The 18,879-nt window shown below is 40.2% G+C and overlaps 1 protein-coding gene and 1 long non-coding RNA gene across 2 annotated transcripts in view; both read right to left on the bottom strand.

Annotated features, from left to right (window-relative positions):
• LOC140536121 (sialoadhesin-like) overlaps window positions 1-18,879 on the bottom strand; it is a gene marked incomplete at its 3' end in the record, with an annotated part of 122,623 nt that overhangs the window by 46,779 nt on the left and 56,965 nt on the right. The window contains exon 6 of the mRNA XM_072657768.1: window positions 18,047-18,304. Coding sequence (XP_072513869.1) covers window positions 18,047-18,304 — 258 coding nt within the window. The remainder of the gene's footprint in view (window positions 1-18,046; window positions 18,305-18,879) is intronic.
• On the bottom strand, window positions 1,023-4,293 carry LOC140536131 (uncharacterized). Its single transcript, XR_011977579.1, has 3 exons — window positions 4,128-4,293; window positions 2,676-2,744; window positions 1,023-1,843 (listed from the first exon to the last, which is right to left on the bottom strand). It is a non-coding gene; the product is annotated as an uncharacterized lncRNA (long non-coding RNA).

Here is an 18,879-nt window from a genome sequence, read left to right as displayed (position 1 = left end):
GCTGAGGGTTGTGTCCAACATTCTGCAAAAACATTTTTTTAAGGAAAACTTGAAGTTTTAAGGGAGTCAAGGAACAGGCCAGAAAAGAGGTTAGCCAGGACAGAATAGGTAATGCAATTAAGTCAATTGCTGGTTAATTATCTCAGCATTTTAGGATATTTAGAAGATTATTGCAAGATTATTACCTCAGGACAACCAGGACAATATATACCTCATGATAGTATCTTTTCGAATAGATAAAAAATCTTTAACATTATTTATTTTAACATTATTCAAACAAATCATCTTATTTAGTAATATAATGCAGGCTAATGATTCTCACCTGTTCAGGAAAACTACAGTAAGAAAAGCTGCAATCCCACAAACTCCGACTCCAACAGCTACATACAGAATCACAGAGTGGTCTGCCGACATACAGACAACAGTCAGACAAACGCATATACAGCCAGAAACTGCACATCTCTACAGCAGCCCAGTGATCTAACTGTTGCTCATTAAGCATGAGGAGATCTTCAGTTTCTCAGCAAGGGCTCAGTGCTCCATTGTCAAAAGCCTCCCAGTCTGGTAATGCCTGTAATGTATGTTTAAGGATTGAGTGAAGAACCATGAACAATAAATAAAAAAACAAAAATATCTTTACTCTTTAAAACGACTGGCATTGCAGCTGATCTCTGAGCTCCATGTTGATTCTGAGCCTGGGAGTAGTAGGATGCATCCTTACTGCCCAGTACTGCGGCTCATCAACTGCGTCCAACTGTTGAATGGTGAGAGCACAGGAAACAATGCTATGACATGTGAGACTATTTCTAAGCTCTTTAAAATGTCGTCATGTGTTCTTTACCCTTATCAGTATCAAATCAATAGTATCTGTAGAGGAAGACTCTCACCACTTCTCTGAACTCAGGAAACCCCTCAAATCAGCCGTGAAATGTATTGATGATACAGTTCTATTCATTTTCAACAACTAGACTATTCAGTCCACAGGAAAAAAAACAGTTCTGCATGTTCGGTTTAGTTTATATAAACTTTATTTTTCAAGCAAAGAAAGATATAGAGATGAAGCTTGAAGAAAGCCTGAAGTAAAGTAACACAGTCTTAGAGCTTTTACACTACATTCACATTTTTTTCATATATTTTTCACATAAATTTCATATATTTCATAGAGGTACACTATATTTCCAAATGTTTGTTGACACCCATTCTAATGTAGGCATTCAGCTAATTTTTGTTGCACCCATTGCTGACAATGAGTCTAGTCCCTGTAGAGAATAAAATAGGACTCTCTAGAGCATTTAAGCATGAACCTAATGCCACCATGCCAGATGCCAGGGGTGGGCCAGAAGGGTTTAAAGCCCCCCAGCATTGAGGAGCTGTGGAGCAGTGGAAGAACTGTGTTCTCTGGAATGATGGGTGGTGCTCCAGCCAATACTTTTGGGATGAGTCAGGGAGTTGGGTTTGAGATCCTGACCTCACTAATGATATTGTCACTGAATGCAATTAAATCCTCACAGCAATGCTCCTCTAGAATCTAGTAGAAAGCCACCCTCTCTGGACAATAGAGACAGTTGCTTCAACAAAAGCAGGAGAAACTGTTTTTTATTCCTTTGATTTCAAAAGAAACAGTGCATGAGCAGATGTCCCAGTACTTTTGCCCATATAGTGTAGAAAGTCTGCTTTAGGTCATTGGAGTATATTAATATATTCAGGTTATATCTGGGTTTAAATGGCCCAAAATTTAAACTCTGCAAGGAAATGAAAGCTTTGCAAGTAAAAAGTCGCTCCATTGTTGGGGCTGGTTTGGAAGATGTTGGAGGAGATGTTCTCACTGGTGCTTCCTCAAATCCTGTGGATAGGTGAGGAAGTAGAGCAGAGTACACACAGAAACACATAGTTAATAGTGTAAAATACAATTGACTTTAGTTCAGCTACATTAAACTAAGCATCAGTGAAATATATCTGATTATTCTAGAATTTACTTTTACATTCAAATAATATATATTATATTATATATATTATATAATATATAATGTGTGTGTATATGTATATATATATATATATATATATATATATAGAGAGAGAGAGAGAGAGAGAGAGAGTATATATATATATAATGTATGTAGGGAAAAGGAAGGGTAACACTAATACAACTGAGATATTTTTATTCTAATCTGGATGACTTCACAGCTATAGGATTTAGGATTTGAGAACAAGTTCAAAATAAAGTGCTATATTTTGATATAGCACTTTAGATACACAAATTCCATCACTTCTGGACACAGGAAATGGGGAAATAATAGCACAAGGCATATTGGTGCCATCTACAGAGTAGAGTTGGTAATGCAGCAAAGGTGTCCCAATTTAAACTTAATGGACAAAAGTACTGGGACACCTGCTCATTCATTGTTTCTTCTGAAATCAAGGACAATAAAAAAAGAGTTTGTTCTATTTTTGTTTTTGCCAGCTGTGTGTGTGTGTGTGCATTTGCACATCTAGGTCAGCAAAGGGTGCTACTTAAAATAGCTAAATGCATTCATTAGAAAGGGTGTCCACAAACATTTGACCAGTAAAATAATTATGAAGAAAAGATAAGTCGTTCACATTTCCTGAAGTACTGCGATCTGCATCATCACTTGCTAACTGCTGAGTCTGATCACTCTTAAACATCTTGAACTCACTTCTATGCTCTCGTAGTCTGGAATACTGGAAGCATCATCCTCAGAGGGGTCTGCATTGTCTTTAATGACCTGCAGAGAAGAGAGTTAATGAACAGGTCAGAAAAGGATCCAACAAGGGTTAAGAACGCGGCCCTGAAAAGGACATTGTGTTTTCTGTAAATATTTTAAATGGGTTTAAGATAATTATCCGGAGATAATATTTGTGATGATGGTGTAAGGAATCACTGTCTGCCGCCGCCTACCAGCAGAGGGCGACGGCAGCAAGGCACTGTTACCCAAGGGAACTCCAATCCCCAGAAATCCTAGGGGTAATCAGTGCCACACCTGGTAGTCACAGCATTTAAGGCTGCGACAAATGGCACTTCTCCGTCACACCTTTGTAGAGGGGTGACCGGTATGATACCCAGAGCTGAGCAACAGTGACAAGTTTGACAAGAGAAAAGAAAGGAGTTTAAAAGGAAAAGAAAATAACAGGGTTGTGAAGAGAGTTGTAGAGAAAAGCTGAAAGAGATCACAGCTCAACAATCAAACAGTTTAAAGAAACTTTTGATCTTTGTTACATTGTTTAAAGAGCTGCTGGAGCTGCTCGCCCTAAAGTTTCGTCCCTTCTATCTTCCTCGGGAGTTCACCTCGGTCATCGTCTGTACAGTGTACAGAAGGACACCGCGCTGTGTGAGCTTCACGACACACTCACACAGATCCAAACCCACCGTAAGGACGCTGCACTCACTGTTGTTGGGGATTTTAACAACGCCAACCTCAAAAGTGTGGCAGCGAACTTTCACCAACACATCACCTGCCCCACCCGGGGCCACCGGACTTTAGATCACTGCTACACCACACACAGAGACAGCTACAAGGCGCAGTCAGTACCACCGTTTGGAAAGTCAGACCACGCCGCCATCTTTCTCCTACCAAAATATAAACAAAGGCTGAAGCAAGAGCTTCCGGTGGTGAGAGGGGTCGAGCGCTGGACGGACCAATCAGTGGCCGCGCTGCAGGACGCTCTTGATGACGCGGACTGGGACATGTTCCGGCGCAGCTCCGATGACGCCAACATGTTTACGGAAGCGGTCGTGGGTTTTATCGGGAAAGTAGCGGACGACACCGTCCAGAAATCTACAGTCAAAACATTTCCCAATCAGAAGCCCTGGGTGGATAAAAGCATCCGGGAGGCTCTGAATGCCCGCACTGCTGCCTACAACACGGGACTGATCAGTCATTAAGTTTGCTGACGACACAGTTGTGGTGGGCCTGATCTCAGGAAATAATGAGAAGGCCTACCTGGAAGAGATTAGAACCCTGGAGAACTGGTGCCAGGATAATAATCTCCAGCTAGATGCCAGCAAAACGAAGGAGCTGATTGTGGACTTTAGCAGGAAACAGCAGAGGAGCTATCAACCTGTCCACATCAGTGGAACGGCAGTGGATAGGGTAGGAAGCTTCAAATACCTTGGAGTGACCATCTCTCAGGACCTGTCATGGAGTTGCCACATCAACACCATAACGAAGAAGGCTCGTCAGCGCCTATACCACCTGAGACGACTGAAGGACTTCAGACTGCCCTCCAAGGTACTACGATCCTTCTACTCCTGCACCATCGAGAGCATCCTCACGGGGAACATCACAGTCTGGTTTGGGAACAGCACCAAGCAGGACAGGCAAGCGCTACGACGAGTGAGACGTTCAGCAGAGCGAATCACTAGGATGGAGTTTCCTGACCTGCAGTCCATCTACAAGAAGCGGTGTTGGACCAAGGCCAAGAAGATTGTGAAGGACCCCAGTCATCCCAACAATGGACTGTTTTCTCTGTTGCCCTCGGGGAAGAACCCTGAAGGCTAACACAGAGAGAATGAGGAGGAGCTTCTTTCCACAAGCCATCCGTGCCTTGAATGGGGACAGGGACTAGGACACTAAATTAAAATATCTACATACACAAACCGGACCCTCACTCACTACAATACACAACCATGGCTCACGGAAAACACGGACAATAATGAAAATATTTCTTTTTAACTCACACATACACTCATACAAATATATATATATATATATATATATATATATATATATATATATATATATATATATATATACACACACAGACACGCACTATTTCATCTCTGTATATATATTTGTATTCTGTATTTTTTTTTTACTTATATTTCTATATTTTCATATTTTTATATTTTATTCTTTAACTTAAATGTAACTTATTCTATTTTTATTTTCTTCATTTTTATTTTATTTTTATTTTTCTTTTTTTCTTTTCATTTTCTTTATTTTTTTTTATTGTATAGCTTGATGTGGGCAGACTGTCATAAAAGCATTTCACTGCAAGTTATACTGTGTATGACTATGTATGTGACAAATAAAATTTGATTTGATTTGAGCTGCTTCAGTTAGTTCCCTCTCCAGATGGAGGGTGGTGCATTTATTTATTTTTGTCCTGAGTCTGAGCTACACCATCTTGGTGTCTCCTTTGTTTGATTTTCCCTCCTTTTTTATTTAATTGTTGTAAGGGGTGCACTTCCGCCAAATGCCTGTGCTTGCTGGTGACGCAGTGCCACGGTTGCTGGTTCAAACCCAGCTGGGAGCAACTGTTCTCCCACAGTCACATTAACCACACCCTTACATCACATAAAGACTGTCCTTGTAGGCTTTCCTCTCTGCTCTCACTGAGGTCCACTCCCTGACTGTCCCGTAACAGATGGTGGTTAATCCTTAATAAAATAATTCTAGTCATGGAAACACAACTTCTAGCACTCCTTAACAGGTGCTTTTTTTTAGTGGGTGTGGTTTATGTAAATTGTGACCCATTTTACAGCTCTGTTTTGGTGTAGTTGGGATAGAAACATTGTTTGATAGTATCATCTATTATCTGAACCCTTACTTGTACATCAAGTGCAAAAGTCTGATTACTTTTTAACATCATGAACTCACTTCTACATTTATGTAGTCTGGAATACCAGATGTGGCATTAACAGACGGCTGAGGGCTGTGACCGATATTTCTGCAGTACAGAGAGATAAAAAAAAAAGAAAAGGAAAATTATTTAAATATAAAGATTCATGGGGAAATGTTGGAGAGTTGCATGAGATTTTTTTTCTCAAATTAATTATCCCAAGGTAATTACCTCAAGAAAAATAATAAACTTAAGTGCAATTCCAACTTTACGCCACTCACTATTCTTTCCCCATTTCCTGTTTTTCAGACACATTGTTCAGGGGTGCTGGAAGTTGTGCATCTGTGATGGAAACTAGTCTAATGGAACTTGACCTCCATAGAGCACTGCATATTGAAGTTGGTCTCAAATAAAAAGATATTGTTTAAACAGACATCACATTGTATCCCATTGATATTTTAAATGAAAGGCTGTACTCATGAGCATTGTGTATTTATGAATCCATAATGACTGTTGTATTTGGCAGCATCTAAGCCTGAGGTATCTTTGATTCTAGATGAGACAAACTAGCTATGTAAATTTGAGTTAATAGGAAAACACTAAGCTGCTCTGGATAAGAGTGTCTGCTAAATGCCTTAAATGTAAAAAAGTAAGATGTGTTTTATTAAATTAAGCAGACTATATATTACACAAATCTTTTTCTCATTCAAAAGTAACTACAGCTTTCTGGAAAACGTATTGGCTATAGTACTGGAGTAATGGTCAAATTCCCTTACAATAAAAAATCCACTAGATCATTTTGATTAGAACAGTTTCAACCATGGATGCACAACTTAGAGGCTTAGGAAGATCCTATTTATGGGATAATGATATAATTATCTCAGGAGTTTAGGATATTATCTCAAGAAGATAAATCAGATTAGTATCTACCTCAGGAGAATATTATTGGAAAATAATCCTGAGGTAATCATCTCAAAATAGTACCCTAATTAGCTAAGATAATCCCAGAAAGAGCTTTTTTACCCATTATAGAAAAAAACATACTTTTCTTTCCTCCTCTCCTTTTTGATGTGCTGAAGTAAAAAAGTCATATCCTTATCTTACATCTAGAACTCTGTAGGTACTCACCCCAAATGCATGGTCCTCCATATTTCTGTTCTGTCTCTTTCTCCTGCTCTCAGAAAACAGTTGGCATCTATATTGTTATTCTACAGTGTTTATCTTAATGTTGTTCATTTTTAACTTATGCAACCAAATCATCTCAAAAATAAAGTAATTGAATTATAGTATGATGTAGGATAGTGATTCTGACCTCATGCAGAAAACTACAGTGAGAAAAGCTGCAATCCCACAAACTCCGACTCCAACACATGTGTAAAGAATTGCAGAGTGGTCTGCTGACATACAGGTAACAGTCAAACTTGCACACAACCAGAAAATAACACCAGTCTCTACATTTTAACCTGATTTTTATTTATTTATTTATTTATTTATTTATTTATGATTTTCCCATCTGCAGGTTAGAGGACTCCCTATCACATAGTGGGGGCCTACCTACATTAAATACAGACTCCTACTTATAGAGGGCTGTGGAGCTGACTAGATTTGAACTAATGATCTCTGCACACTTGACAAGCCAACAATTAGATGGTTGTGCCATTCTAGAGCTGTCTCCAAAATTGTGTGTTTTATGTGGTGTCATTTAGGCTGGCCCTATGGTCTAACAACTACTAATCAAACATAAGAAGAACATTTTAGGTCATATCTCAGCAAGCACACAGAGATCCATTGTTAAAGCTACAAGCTCCACAGTTTTGTGGTGGGGATGTTCTACCTGTAACAGAATGTGGAGTTAGGAGTCTTGCCCACTGACTAGTAATAGTGTTCTGTAGTGGGCTTGTCCAGCCAAAGAATTAGATCCTAACGTCCTATGTAAAAGTGTAAAAGCCTTGCAAATAAAAACAAATCCAGTGATACAGTAGGATATATGTACTCACCTGCAATTATGAGCAGAAGAAAAAGAGGAGGAGGAGCCAATCTGAGTGGGGTTGTCATATTGGCCTACAAAATCAGGAAAAGAGTATTGTATTGAGTGCAATATTTTTTGTTTTATTTTCCCAGTGGTACAGCATGTATGTATGTATGCATGTATATGTGTGTCTGTGTATGTATGTGTGTGTGTGTATATATATATATATATATATATATATATATATATATATATATATATATATATATATATATATATAAACACTTAAACAACACAATATTCACAATAAATCAAACTTCTGTGAAATCAAACTGTCCACTTAGGAAACAACACTGATTGACAATCAATTTCACATGCTGTTGTGCAAATGGAATGGACAACAGATGGAAATTATTGACAAATAGCAAGACACACTCAATAAAGGAATGGTTCTGCAGGTGGGGACTACAGACCATTTCTCAGTACCTATGCTTTCTGGTTGATGTTTTGATCACTTTTGAATGTTGGTGGTGCTTTCACACTCGTGGTAGCATGAGATGGACTCTACAACCCACACAAGTGGCTGAGGTAGTGCAGCTCATCCAGGATGGCACATCAATGCGAGCTGTGGCAAGAAGGTTTGCTTAGTCTGTCAGCGAGTGTCCAGAGGCTGGAGGCGCTACCAGGAGACAGGCCAGTACACCAGGAGTTGTGGAGGAGGCCGTAAGAGGGCAACAACCCAGCAGCAGGACCGCTACCTCCGCCTTTGTGCAAGGGGGAACAGGAGGAGCACTGCCAGAGCCCTGCAAAATGACCTCCAGCAGGTCACAATTGTGCATGTGTCTGCACAAACGGTTAGAAACCGACTCCATGAGGAGGGTATGAGGGCCCGACATCTGCAGATGGGGGTTGTGCTCACAGCCCAACACCGTGCAGGACACTTGGCATTTGCCAGAGGACAGCAGGATTGGCAAATTTGCCAGTGTCACTCTGTGCTCTTCACAGATGAAAGCAGGTTCACACTGAGCACATGTGACAGATGTGACAGAGTCTGGAGATGCCGTGGAAAGCGATCTGCTGCCTGCAACATCCTTCAGCATGACTGGTTTGGCAGTGGGTCAGTAATGGTGTGGGGTGGCATTTCTTTGGAGGGCCGCACAGCCCTCCATGTGCTCACCAGAGGTAGACTGACTGCCATTAGGTACCGAGATGAGATCCTCAGACCCCTTGTGAGACTATATGCTGGTGCGGTTGGCCCTGGGTTCCTCCTAATGCAGGACAATGCTAGACCTTATGTGGCTGGAGTGTGTCAGCAGTTCCTGCTTGATGAAGGCATTGAAGCTATGTACTTGCCCGCCCGTTCCCCAGACTTGAATCCGATTGAGCACATCTGGGACATTGTGTCTCGTTCCATCCGTCACATTGCACCATAGACTGTCCAGAAGTTGGTGGATGCTTTAGTCCAGGTCTGGGAAGAGATCCCTCAGGAGACCATCCACCACCTCATCAGGAGCATGCCCTGGCATTGTATGGAGGTCATACAGGCACGTTGAGGCCAAACACAACACTGAGCCTCATTTTGACTTGTTTTAAGGACATTACATCAAAGTTGGATCAGCCTGTAGTGTGTTTTTCCACTTTAATTTTGTGTGTGACTCCAAATCCAGGCATCCATTGGTTAATAAATTTGATTTCCATTGACAATTTTGGTGTGATTTTGTTCTCAGCACATTCAACTTTGTACAGAACAAAGTATTCAATGAGAATATTTCATTCATTCAGATCTAGGATGTGTTATTTGAGTGTTTTTTTTTGAGCAGTGTATATATGTATGTATATTTGTGTGTGAAATCAGCTGTTTACCATTTTTCATTAAGTATAGAGATCAACATAATGTATTTAAAAAAATGCATAAAAGACAATAAAACATTGTTTAATATTGAGAGTTCTGGACATGGAAGTGATGGGCCATGAACCTCAAACATTCAACAGAACCAAAACAGAACTGGAAAACAACCAATTATAGAACCTCAAAGCTGTCACCCAATCGTCTTGACCTGTTAGATTTACACCCCAAACTGTACATAATTCCCACCCATTAGAAAAGGCTGGTAAAAGCTGATGTAACTGTAAAATGGCAAATTCAGGAGAATATGCAAGAAAAGCTAAAGAGGCTAAAATCTCACACTAGCAATCCGCTTGAAGCATCACTCAGCAATGACTTATGTGGAAGCTAGTAAAGCTAAGTGGGTGCCATGTCTGGCCTGGATTACAAAGAATGAAGGGTTAAAAGCTAACCCTACCAGGTCATACTACACTTTTAAGCATAAAGGTGCTACAAACGCTTCTTTGAGTGAATAGAAAAACCACTTTTGATTTCATAAAGAATCATGTTTGTCATAGAGATGTGTGAGGGTGAAGAACCTATAAAAGACCCCAAAAATCTTTCCTTTGCTGTAAAGGTTCTTTATCAGATTAATGATCACATCCATTACAAAAATGGTTCTATATGGAACCAAAAGTGGTTCTTCTGTGGCATCGCTCAAGGAACCTTTTGTAGCACCATTATTTTTTACAGTCTACAATCTCTTTAGCTAGCTAACCACACTCCTCACTCGCAATGCTAGGCTAGGCCTATGTCATGCTATACTATGTGGCTACTGTGAGCTGGTAAACCAGCCACAAAAAGCAGAAGTTCTTATTTTGACTCTACAAGCCTTCAACAAAAGTAAACTTACTATTTAAATTAACTAGCACCTTTAGACATGTTGGTGAAGCCATGTGGCTGATGTTGGGCAGTTTTCCCAGAAGCATCTGAGCATAAAGATATTCATTAAGTTACCAGCAAAGCTTATCTTTATACTTCTGGGTAACTGGAAACCACAGATCTTCTGAAGAACAGAGTGAGATCTATACCAGCTTTCTGAAGGTCTCTCCCTTGAAGCTATGTTGTGGGCCTATTCTGGCAAAAAGGGCCTATTCAGAGTTGACAGGACAGGGATGCTACTTTGTGTATGTTGGGCTAATATGAAAGTATAACATTTACTACACTATAAAAAGGTTATACTTTCACAGAACCTCCAACATATTCAGATGATGCACCACGGCACCCGTACCTTAAAACAGAGTGATTTTACTGCAGCGTGATAACTCTGACAAAACGGTCATACAAGTCAAGGAAACTGAATAAATCGTTTACATTTACAGCATTTAGCAGACACTCTTATCCAGACCGACTTAAAAAAGTGCTTCACTGGTTACTCAGGAATAACCTCTTCTACTGTAGTTTAAATAGACTACAAATCAAAGATCCCTCTAATCTTAGACACGACTAAACACAAGTCAATATGGAGACCATAATATTCTACTCTTCACCCAAGTCCTCTCAGAAGAGGAGGGTCTTCAGTTTGGGTTTGAAAACAGCAAGCGTTGGACTCTGCTGTTCGGACACCCAGGGGAAGCTCGTTCCACCACTTCGGTGCAGGACAGAAAAGGTCTTCCGTGGATCTTAAAGGATGGTGGGTCAGGCTGAGCCGCACTTGAAGCTGGAAAGGCTCTTGGTGCAAATTTGCTTTACGTCATCTCCATCAAGTATGGAGGGGCTGGCTGGTACATTGTAGGCCAATGTCAGGGGTTTGAATCGAACGACCTGGGCAGCAGCTACAGGAAGGCAGTGAAGAGAGAACGCAGCAGAGGAGGAGCTGAACATGGCTGAACTTAGAAACGTTGAAGACCACCCATGCCGCTGCATTCTGGTTAAGTTACAGGGGTCTGATGGTGCAATAGAGGGAGACCAGCCAGAAGGGAGTTACAATAATCAAGTCTTGAAGTGACGGGAGACTAAAAGAGCACCTGGGCGACCTCTCTATAGAGAAAGGGTCGAATTCTCTTGTTGTACAGGAGAAATCTGCATGACCGAGTTATGTTTGCAACATGGCTCGAATACAATAACTTATCATCCATGACTACGCCAAGGCTTTGAGTGTCTGTAGATGGAGTGACCAGTGAGTTCTCGAAGGAGACGGCAATATATCAATATTAAACACATTTATAAATATTCATGGTGTGCCACAAATGCCTCTAACAATGCTCCAGGCCAAGTCGACTTAGACCACTGCAGCAGAAAAAAGGCCAATTGCAACCTAGCAAAAAACCTGGCCTGGCTGAAATAGCTTTGTATGTAAATGAACTGAATAGTGCTCAAAGCACATTTCTAAAAGTCAACTATAAATACACTGAAGGCCTCTTTGATGTCTAATGGAGCTTAAACCTTTACTAATCAAAAAAATATTGATCTTACCATCCAGTACTGAGGCTCACCCTCTGCGTCCAACTGTGAAATGGTGAGCGCACAGGAAATACTCAAGTATTATTCTGCATGTGGTTAACATGCTTACTGCAGGTACTTCTACATTTTGCAGTGTCCACCTTCTTATCTGCAGTAAGATGTGCTTTAGCTCCTCCAACATCAAGATAGTCCAACAAGACTGTCTAAGTCCAACAAAGTCCAAAAACTCCTTTTCATATAATTTACAACACACTTCACAGCCAATGCACAGCAATGCAATACAATCTATTTACACACACGTCATATATAACCCATCCATGGCTGTGAGCACACACCCAGAGCGGTGATCAAGTACCTCAGCACCCAGTAGGCATAGAAGATTAGGAATTGAGTCATCCTCAGTCACAGATGACTCTGATATGATGTGTGGAACTATTTCTAAGCTTATGAAAATATCCCCATGTTCTATTTTCTCTTTCCAATGCTGTGTCACCAATTTCTCTAGAGGAACATGCTCATCACCACTTCTCTGACCTGAGGAAAGCCCTTCAGATCACCAGTGAACTGCTGAGGCATTTTCTGTATGAGGTAAAATTCTCTTTCTGTCTGTCTCTACAAGACAACTCAGTCCACAGAAAACAAAAGTTCTACATTTCTGTATAGTTTTATTGTTGATAAATACAAATATATAGAAATACATAGAAGACTGGAGAACAAGTAAACTAATACACTTAATCTAAAAGGGTTGTTACACTACATTGGCATGTATAATTTTTTATGTTTACATTTGGGTTTTATTGTTCAAAATCAAATCCAAATTAACTCAAAGCTTTGCAAGTAAAAACTTGGCCCATCATTGGTTCAGGTTCAGTGGATGTTGAAGGAGATGTCCTCACTGGTGCTTCCTTAAATTCTATAGATGGGTAGGGAAGTAGAGCAGAGTACACATAAGAACACATAAATAAAGGTGTACGATTCAAATCTTATTACGCAGTTAAATACTTAACTACTTAAGATCAATTAAATAGGACCAAAATAATTGTCCATTTGATTCTAGAAGTCCATCAGAATTGTCCATCTGATGTAGAAGTGATGTAAGAATTTTCCCTTTACTGTTTCAAGTGACCAGTAAAATAATGATGCGGATTGAAGATCAGTTATTCAGTTTTATTAAACCACTGTGATTTGTATCATTACTTACTGAGTATGTTATGGGGCAGCAAGGAAAGCTGGTGTGGCAGCTGATGAGCTGTTTGTGCTACTAAGCTTGCTACCAGGCCTCCCTGTATCACTGAATGAATAATGGCTTGTGGACTGTGGACCTCATCTGTATCATCACACCTCCTCCCCTTACAAACACACTTTGCACTGACTACTGCAACCCTATACACAGTCACAAAGGGGGGTGCCAGAGAGTACTGTGGGCATACACACATGGACAAAATTGTTGGTACCCCTCGGTTAATGAAAGAAAAACCCACAATGGTGACAAAAAGAACCATGCTTCAACAGAATTATTTTTTTAAATAAACTGGACAAAAATGATGGTACCCCTGAAAATAATGTGACCAAAGGGACATGTTAAATCAAGGTATGTCCACTAATTAGCATGACAGGTGTCTACAATCTTGTAATCAGTCAGTGGGCCTATATATAGGGCTACAGGTAGTCACTGTGCTGTTTGGTTACATGGTGTGTACCACACTCAACATGGACCAGAAAAAACGAAGGAAAGAGTTGTCTCAGTAGATTAGAAAGAACATTAAAGACAAGCATGTTAATGGTAAAGGTAATAAGACCATCTCCAAGCAGCTTGATGTTCCTGTGACTACAGTTGCACATATTATACACACAAATTTAAGATCCATGGAACTGTAGCCAACCTCCCTGGATGTGGCCACAGGAGGAAAATGTATGACAAATCAAACAGACAGATAATATGAATGGTAACAAAAGAGCCCTGAAAAACCTCAACATTAGATTAAAGATTAAAGGTGAACTTCAAGCTCAAGGAACATCAGTGTCAGATCACACCATCCGTCGTTGTTTGAGCCAAAGTAGACTTCATGGGAGATGACCAAGGAGAACACCATTGCTGGAAAAAAAAGGGAGACTGGAATTTGCCAAACTAAATGCTGACAAGCCCCAAAGCTTCTTATGGACAGATGAGACAGAAATTGAACTTTTTGCTAAGGCACATTAGCTCTATGTTGTATGTCTGTTATGTTCTGGGGCTGCTTTGCTGCATCTGGCACAGGGTGTCTTGAATCTGTGCAGGGTACAATGAAATCTCAAGACTATCAAGGAATTCTAGAGAGAAATGTGCTGCCCTAGAATGGCTAAGAGAAAAACATTGGAGTATTCTGAAGTGGCCTTCTATGATCTCTGACCTAAATCCAATGAGGGTGCCGCCTGGAAAAGGCACCCTTCAAACCTGAGACAACTGGAGCAGTTTGCTCATGAGGAGTGGGCCAAAATACCTGCTGAGAGGTGCAGAAGTCTCATTGACAGTTACAGGAATCGTTTGATTGCAGTGATTGCCTCAAAAGGTTGTGCAACATAATATTAAGGGTACCATCATTTCTGTCCAGGCCTGTTTCATGAGCTTGAACAATTCTGTTCAAGCATGGTTCAAAATCAATTTTGGATTTTCATTTGTTCATTTTAATAGATTTTTTATTTATTATTACTTTTGTCATATTCAAGTTCTTTCTGTGACCATTGTGGGTTTTTCTTTCATTAACCAAGGGGTATGTGTATGGACATGTGTATGGCAGTGGTGGCTCAGCGGTTAGAGCGCCGGGATATCGATAACAGGGTTGTGGGTTCGATTCCCGGGCTCGGCAAGCTGCCACTGTTGGGTCCTTGAGCAAGGCCCTTTACCCTCTTTGCTCCCCGGGCGCTGGAGTTGGCTGCCCACCGCTCTGGGTGTACTCACTGCCCCTAACGTGTGTGTGTGTGAGTGTGTGTTCAATGCGGAGGACACATTTCGCTGTACACTGTACAGTGACAAGTACATGCACCTATCTACCCCTGAGGCATCGACCTCTACAAAAATCAGGGTCAGGGGGACAGAGAATAGGTGGATTTTAGCATATGCCTTTAAGTTCTTCAAAAGGTTTCTGTGCATCATCAGTCCAATGTGAAGGTCCTAAACGTGGGCCTAACTTGGAGCCTAGAAGTGGACATCTGTCTGTCTGTCTGTAATGTGTGATTTCTCTTTAAACATCCTAAACTTACGTTTACATTCACATAGTAGTCTGGAATACTGTATGCGCTGTCATTAGGAGGCCATGCATTGTGTCCAGTGTTTTGCCAAACAGAGGGTTAAAGGGTTTTTTAATTCATAATATTATACTATTGTTATTTAATTTAATTTGTTCAAACTAAAGTAGTGGTTTAAATCACAGATACACAACTTCCAACGCCCCTGTACAAAAGACAGTGAAGACTTGGGGAGATAATAGTAAAATGTATATTGGTGCCATCTACAGGGTAGAGTGGGTAATGCATCAAAGTTGTCCCTATATACCATATGGACAAAAGTACTGGGATACCTACACAGTACACCTACAGGAGCTTTTATGGGATCCCATTCTAAATCTATAGGCAGTAAAACAGAGTTGCCCCCCCCCCCCCCCCCCCCCCCTTTGGAGCTTTAACTTATCACTTTGCCACATTTTGGAGTTTTGTGGGCTCTTTTCAGAGCCACTATTTTTTCACCAATGTATGTAAAGGCAGACTGCATAGCTAGGTGCTTCATTTTATACACCTGTGACAATTAATGTAATAATTAAGAGGTGTCCCAATGTTTTGTCCATGATCTTAACCTCTAATTAATCTTTAACATTTTGAACTCACTTCTACATTCTCGTAGTCGGGAATACTGTGTTCATAGTCATCAGAAGGAGCTTTCTGGAAAACAGAGAGAGTTGAAGAACAGTTCAGAACAAGATCTTTATTTTATTTATTTCTCAAATCATTCACTTTTCTTGAATATCTTGAACATACTTCTACATTCTCGTAATCTGGAATACCAGATGCGTCATCCTCAGAAGGGAAGGCATTGTCACCAACATCCTGCAAGCCAAAGATTTGAAGAACAGATCAGAGAAGGAACCTTTTTCATAAGGGTTAAAAAAAAGGCCTGGATTTTCTTTTGAGGGGAACAACAGTGTTTGAGGATATTATCTGTGATCATCACTTGCTGTTTTATCCTGTCTGATTACTCTGATTATTAACAACATGAACTCACTACATTAATGTAGATGGAAATGCTGGATCCATCATTAACAGGAGGTTGGGGGTTGATTCTGATGTTCTGCAGAAGAGAGAGATCAGAAAAGAATCAAAGGGTTAAATATATAAAGGGTTATATTGTAAAAAAAAAAAAAAAAGAAATATGGAGAAATAGGCGGGGAAATGTACATGAAATTTGATTTTCACAAATTAATTGTTCCAAGATAATTATACCAAGATAAATTTGGGAAACCATAGTTCATTATTAACTTTGTCCTGTACATGGTGCCACTACATCATTCATCATTATCTCCACAAGACCATTTATCTACTGCTCAGCATTGCTCCATGGTATTGCTTTTTATTCTGCTACAACTTTCTAGATAATTTTATTGCTTTATTTTGTCAAAACACAGTGCCCTAAAAACGTAAAGGTGCACATATCTGTCACTGCACAATGTACAGCAAAATGTGTCCTCCACATTTTACCCATCTGTGGTAGTGAACACACACACACTAGTGAACTAGGGGCAGTGAGTACACACACACCCAGAGTGGTGGGCAGCCAACTCCAGCATTTGGGGAGTAGAGAGGGTAAAGGGCCTTGCTCAAGGGCCCAAGAGTGGCAGCTTGCTGAGCCCGGGTATCGAACCCACAACCCTGTCATCAATAGCCCAATAGAGCTCAAACCTCTGAGCCACCAATTTCTGTTAGGATATTTACAATCACAGACTCAAAAGTTCCAGCACACCTGAACTACAGCATTGGGCCTGGGAGGATAACAGCGACTGGCATACTGGCGCCATCTACAGGATAGAGTGAACAATGTGCTTAAATTGTGTCTACATATGTTGAAATATGTATTTTGGGATACATTTCATGGCATCCTGAATAATATGTCAAAATAATTGTTTCAACATCATTATTTAAAGTGAAGTACCTCAGGGTGATTATCTCAAGAAAATTGTCAAATAACCTTCAGATATTTATCTTAGGTCTACAGAAAATGTTCTCATTAATTATTTTAGGGTATTGCTAATTTTAAAAAATCTTAATTAATAAGAGCTTTTAATTGTTTGCATTGTTTTACCTATTAAAAATAATAAACTTATTTTTTATTTAATTATTTTCTTTTGGCTCCATCATAATTGAAAGTACCCATCATTAACAGACTCAAATCAAGAACTCTGTAAGAACTCACCACATATACATGGTCATACATACTTTTGTTCTTTTTCTTTCTCCTGTTCTCAAAAAAAAGTATGAATGAAATTATTATTATAATTGTCTGTTATTGTATTATTGTATGACATAACATGGTTAGATTCTACTTCCATAAGTAATTAAGGTCAATTAGTAATATAATGCAGTCTAATGATTCTCACCTCATCCAGAAAACTACAGTGAGAAAAGCTGCAATCCCACAAACTCCAACTCCAACAGCTGCATACAGAATCCTAAGGCGATCTGCTGACATGCAGACAACAGTCAAACAAATGCATATAGCCAAAAACTGCACACAGCCATTGAGTAAAGAAGCATCACATAGGTACTGGATGGATGGAGGATTCAAACCCTAACCACCATAAGTGAACACATCAACTAGGAACCATGCAAAATAAAATAAACATATATTCACCAATTAAACCGACTGGCACTGCAGCTGATCTCTGAACTCCATGTTGATTGTGAGCCTGGCAGTGGTAGGATCCACTCTTTGGAGGACTGTAAGTTTGTCCAAATCCTACAGGTGAGCTTCTACCTTCTTCAAACCAGGTGTAGATCTGCACAGGTGGGTTTGCATCACTGCTGCAAGTCAGATTCACTATTCCACTAGAGGGACTGATGGACACGGAGACATTCTTTGGAGGATCTAGGGCAGACAAGAAAAAATTATTTAGGAAATTCCAGTAAAGCTCCAGTACTTCACCTAATGAAGTCCTGAGTCTTCGAAATCATCACCAACGTACAAAGAACATTTAAATATACAGCAGTGGAGTTTCTCTCTCCATGTTCATTATGACTCAGGCATGTGTATCCTCCACTATCCTCAGAGCTGATGTTGGTATAGCTGTAGGTTTCTCCTTTTCCTACTGATGATGATTCTTTAAACCAGGTGTAGTTCTTCACAGGTGGGTTTGCATCACTGCTGCAGGTCAGAGTCACTGATCTGCCCTCCACTATTCCTCCAGAGGGACTGATGGACACTGAGACACTCTTTGGAGGATCTAGAGACAGATATGACTTTAGTGTCTCTTGCTAATATCTAATATCACTGTGTAGTTCAACCATTCCCAGAGTTTAGTGAAGAATGTGGACTTTACTCACATCTGACTCTGAGAGTTTGAGCAGTAGAGAGGAGATGTTCAGATCCTCCTACAGCACAGCTATACCTGCCTGCATCCTCACTGCCGACTGTCTGCAGGTATAGCTGGTTGTTCTTGATGGTCTTTGTGGTTAAAGGACGTCCATTTTTGAACCAGATGAATGTTGGATCAGTCAGACTGCAGGTGGTTTTACACGTCAGAACTGCTGTTTCACCCTCAATCACTTCTCCAGGGGATTCCACATGGAGCTCTGAGACAATGAGAGAATCATTAGATCAAGAAAGAAAAGCTGAAGTACTGACTTACTGCATTATTTTCAGGTCCAGTCTGGAAAAAAACTGTGAATTATGTGAAGTTTAACATACTTTTTATGGCATTTTGCTGATGCTCTTATCCAGAGCGACTTACAAGGTTACATATACACGTGGACCAATGTAGTGCACTCTTATTGGTGTAGCATAGCATAGTTATCTAGA

The sequence above is a fragment of the Salminus brasiliensis genome, chromosome 15, assembly GCF_030463535.1.
Source record: "Salminus brasiliensis chromosome 15, fSalBra1.hap2, whole genome shotgun sequence".
Lineage (NCBI taxonomy): Eukaryota > Metazoa > Chordata > Actinopteri > Characiformes > Bryconidae > Salminus > Salminus brasiliensis.
This window is presented reverse-complemented; position numbering and strand designations above follow the sequence as displayed.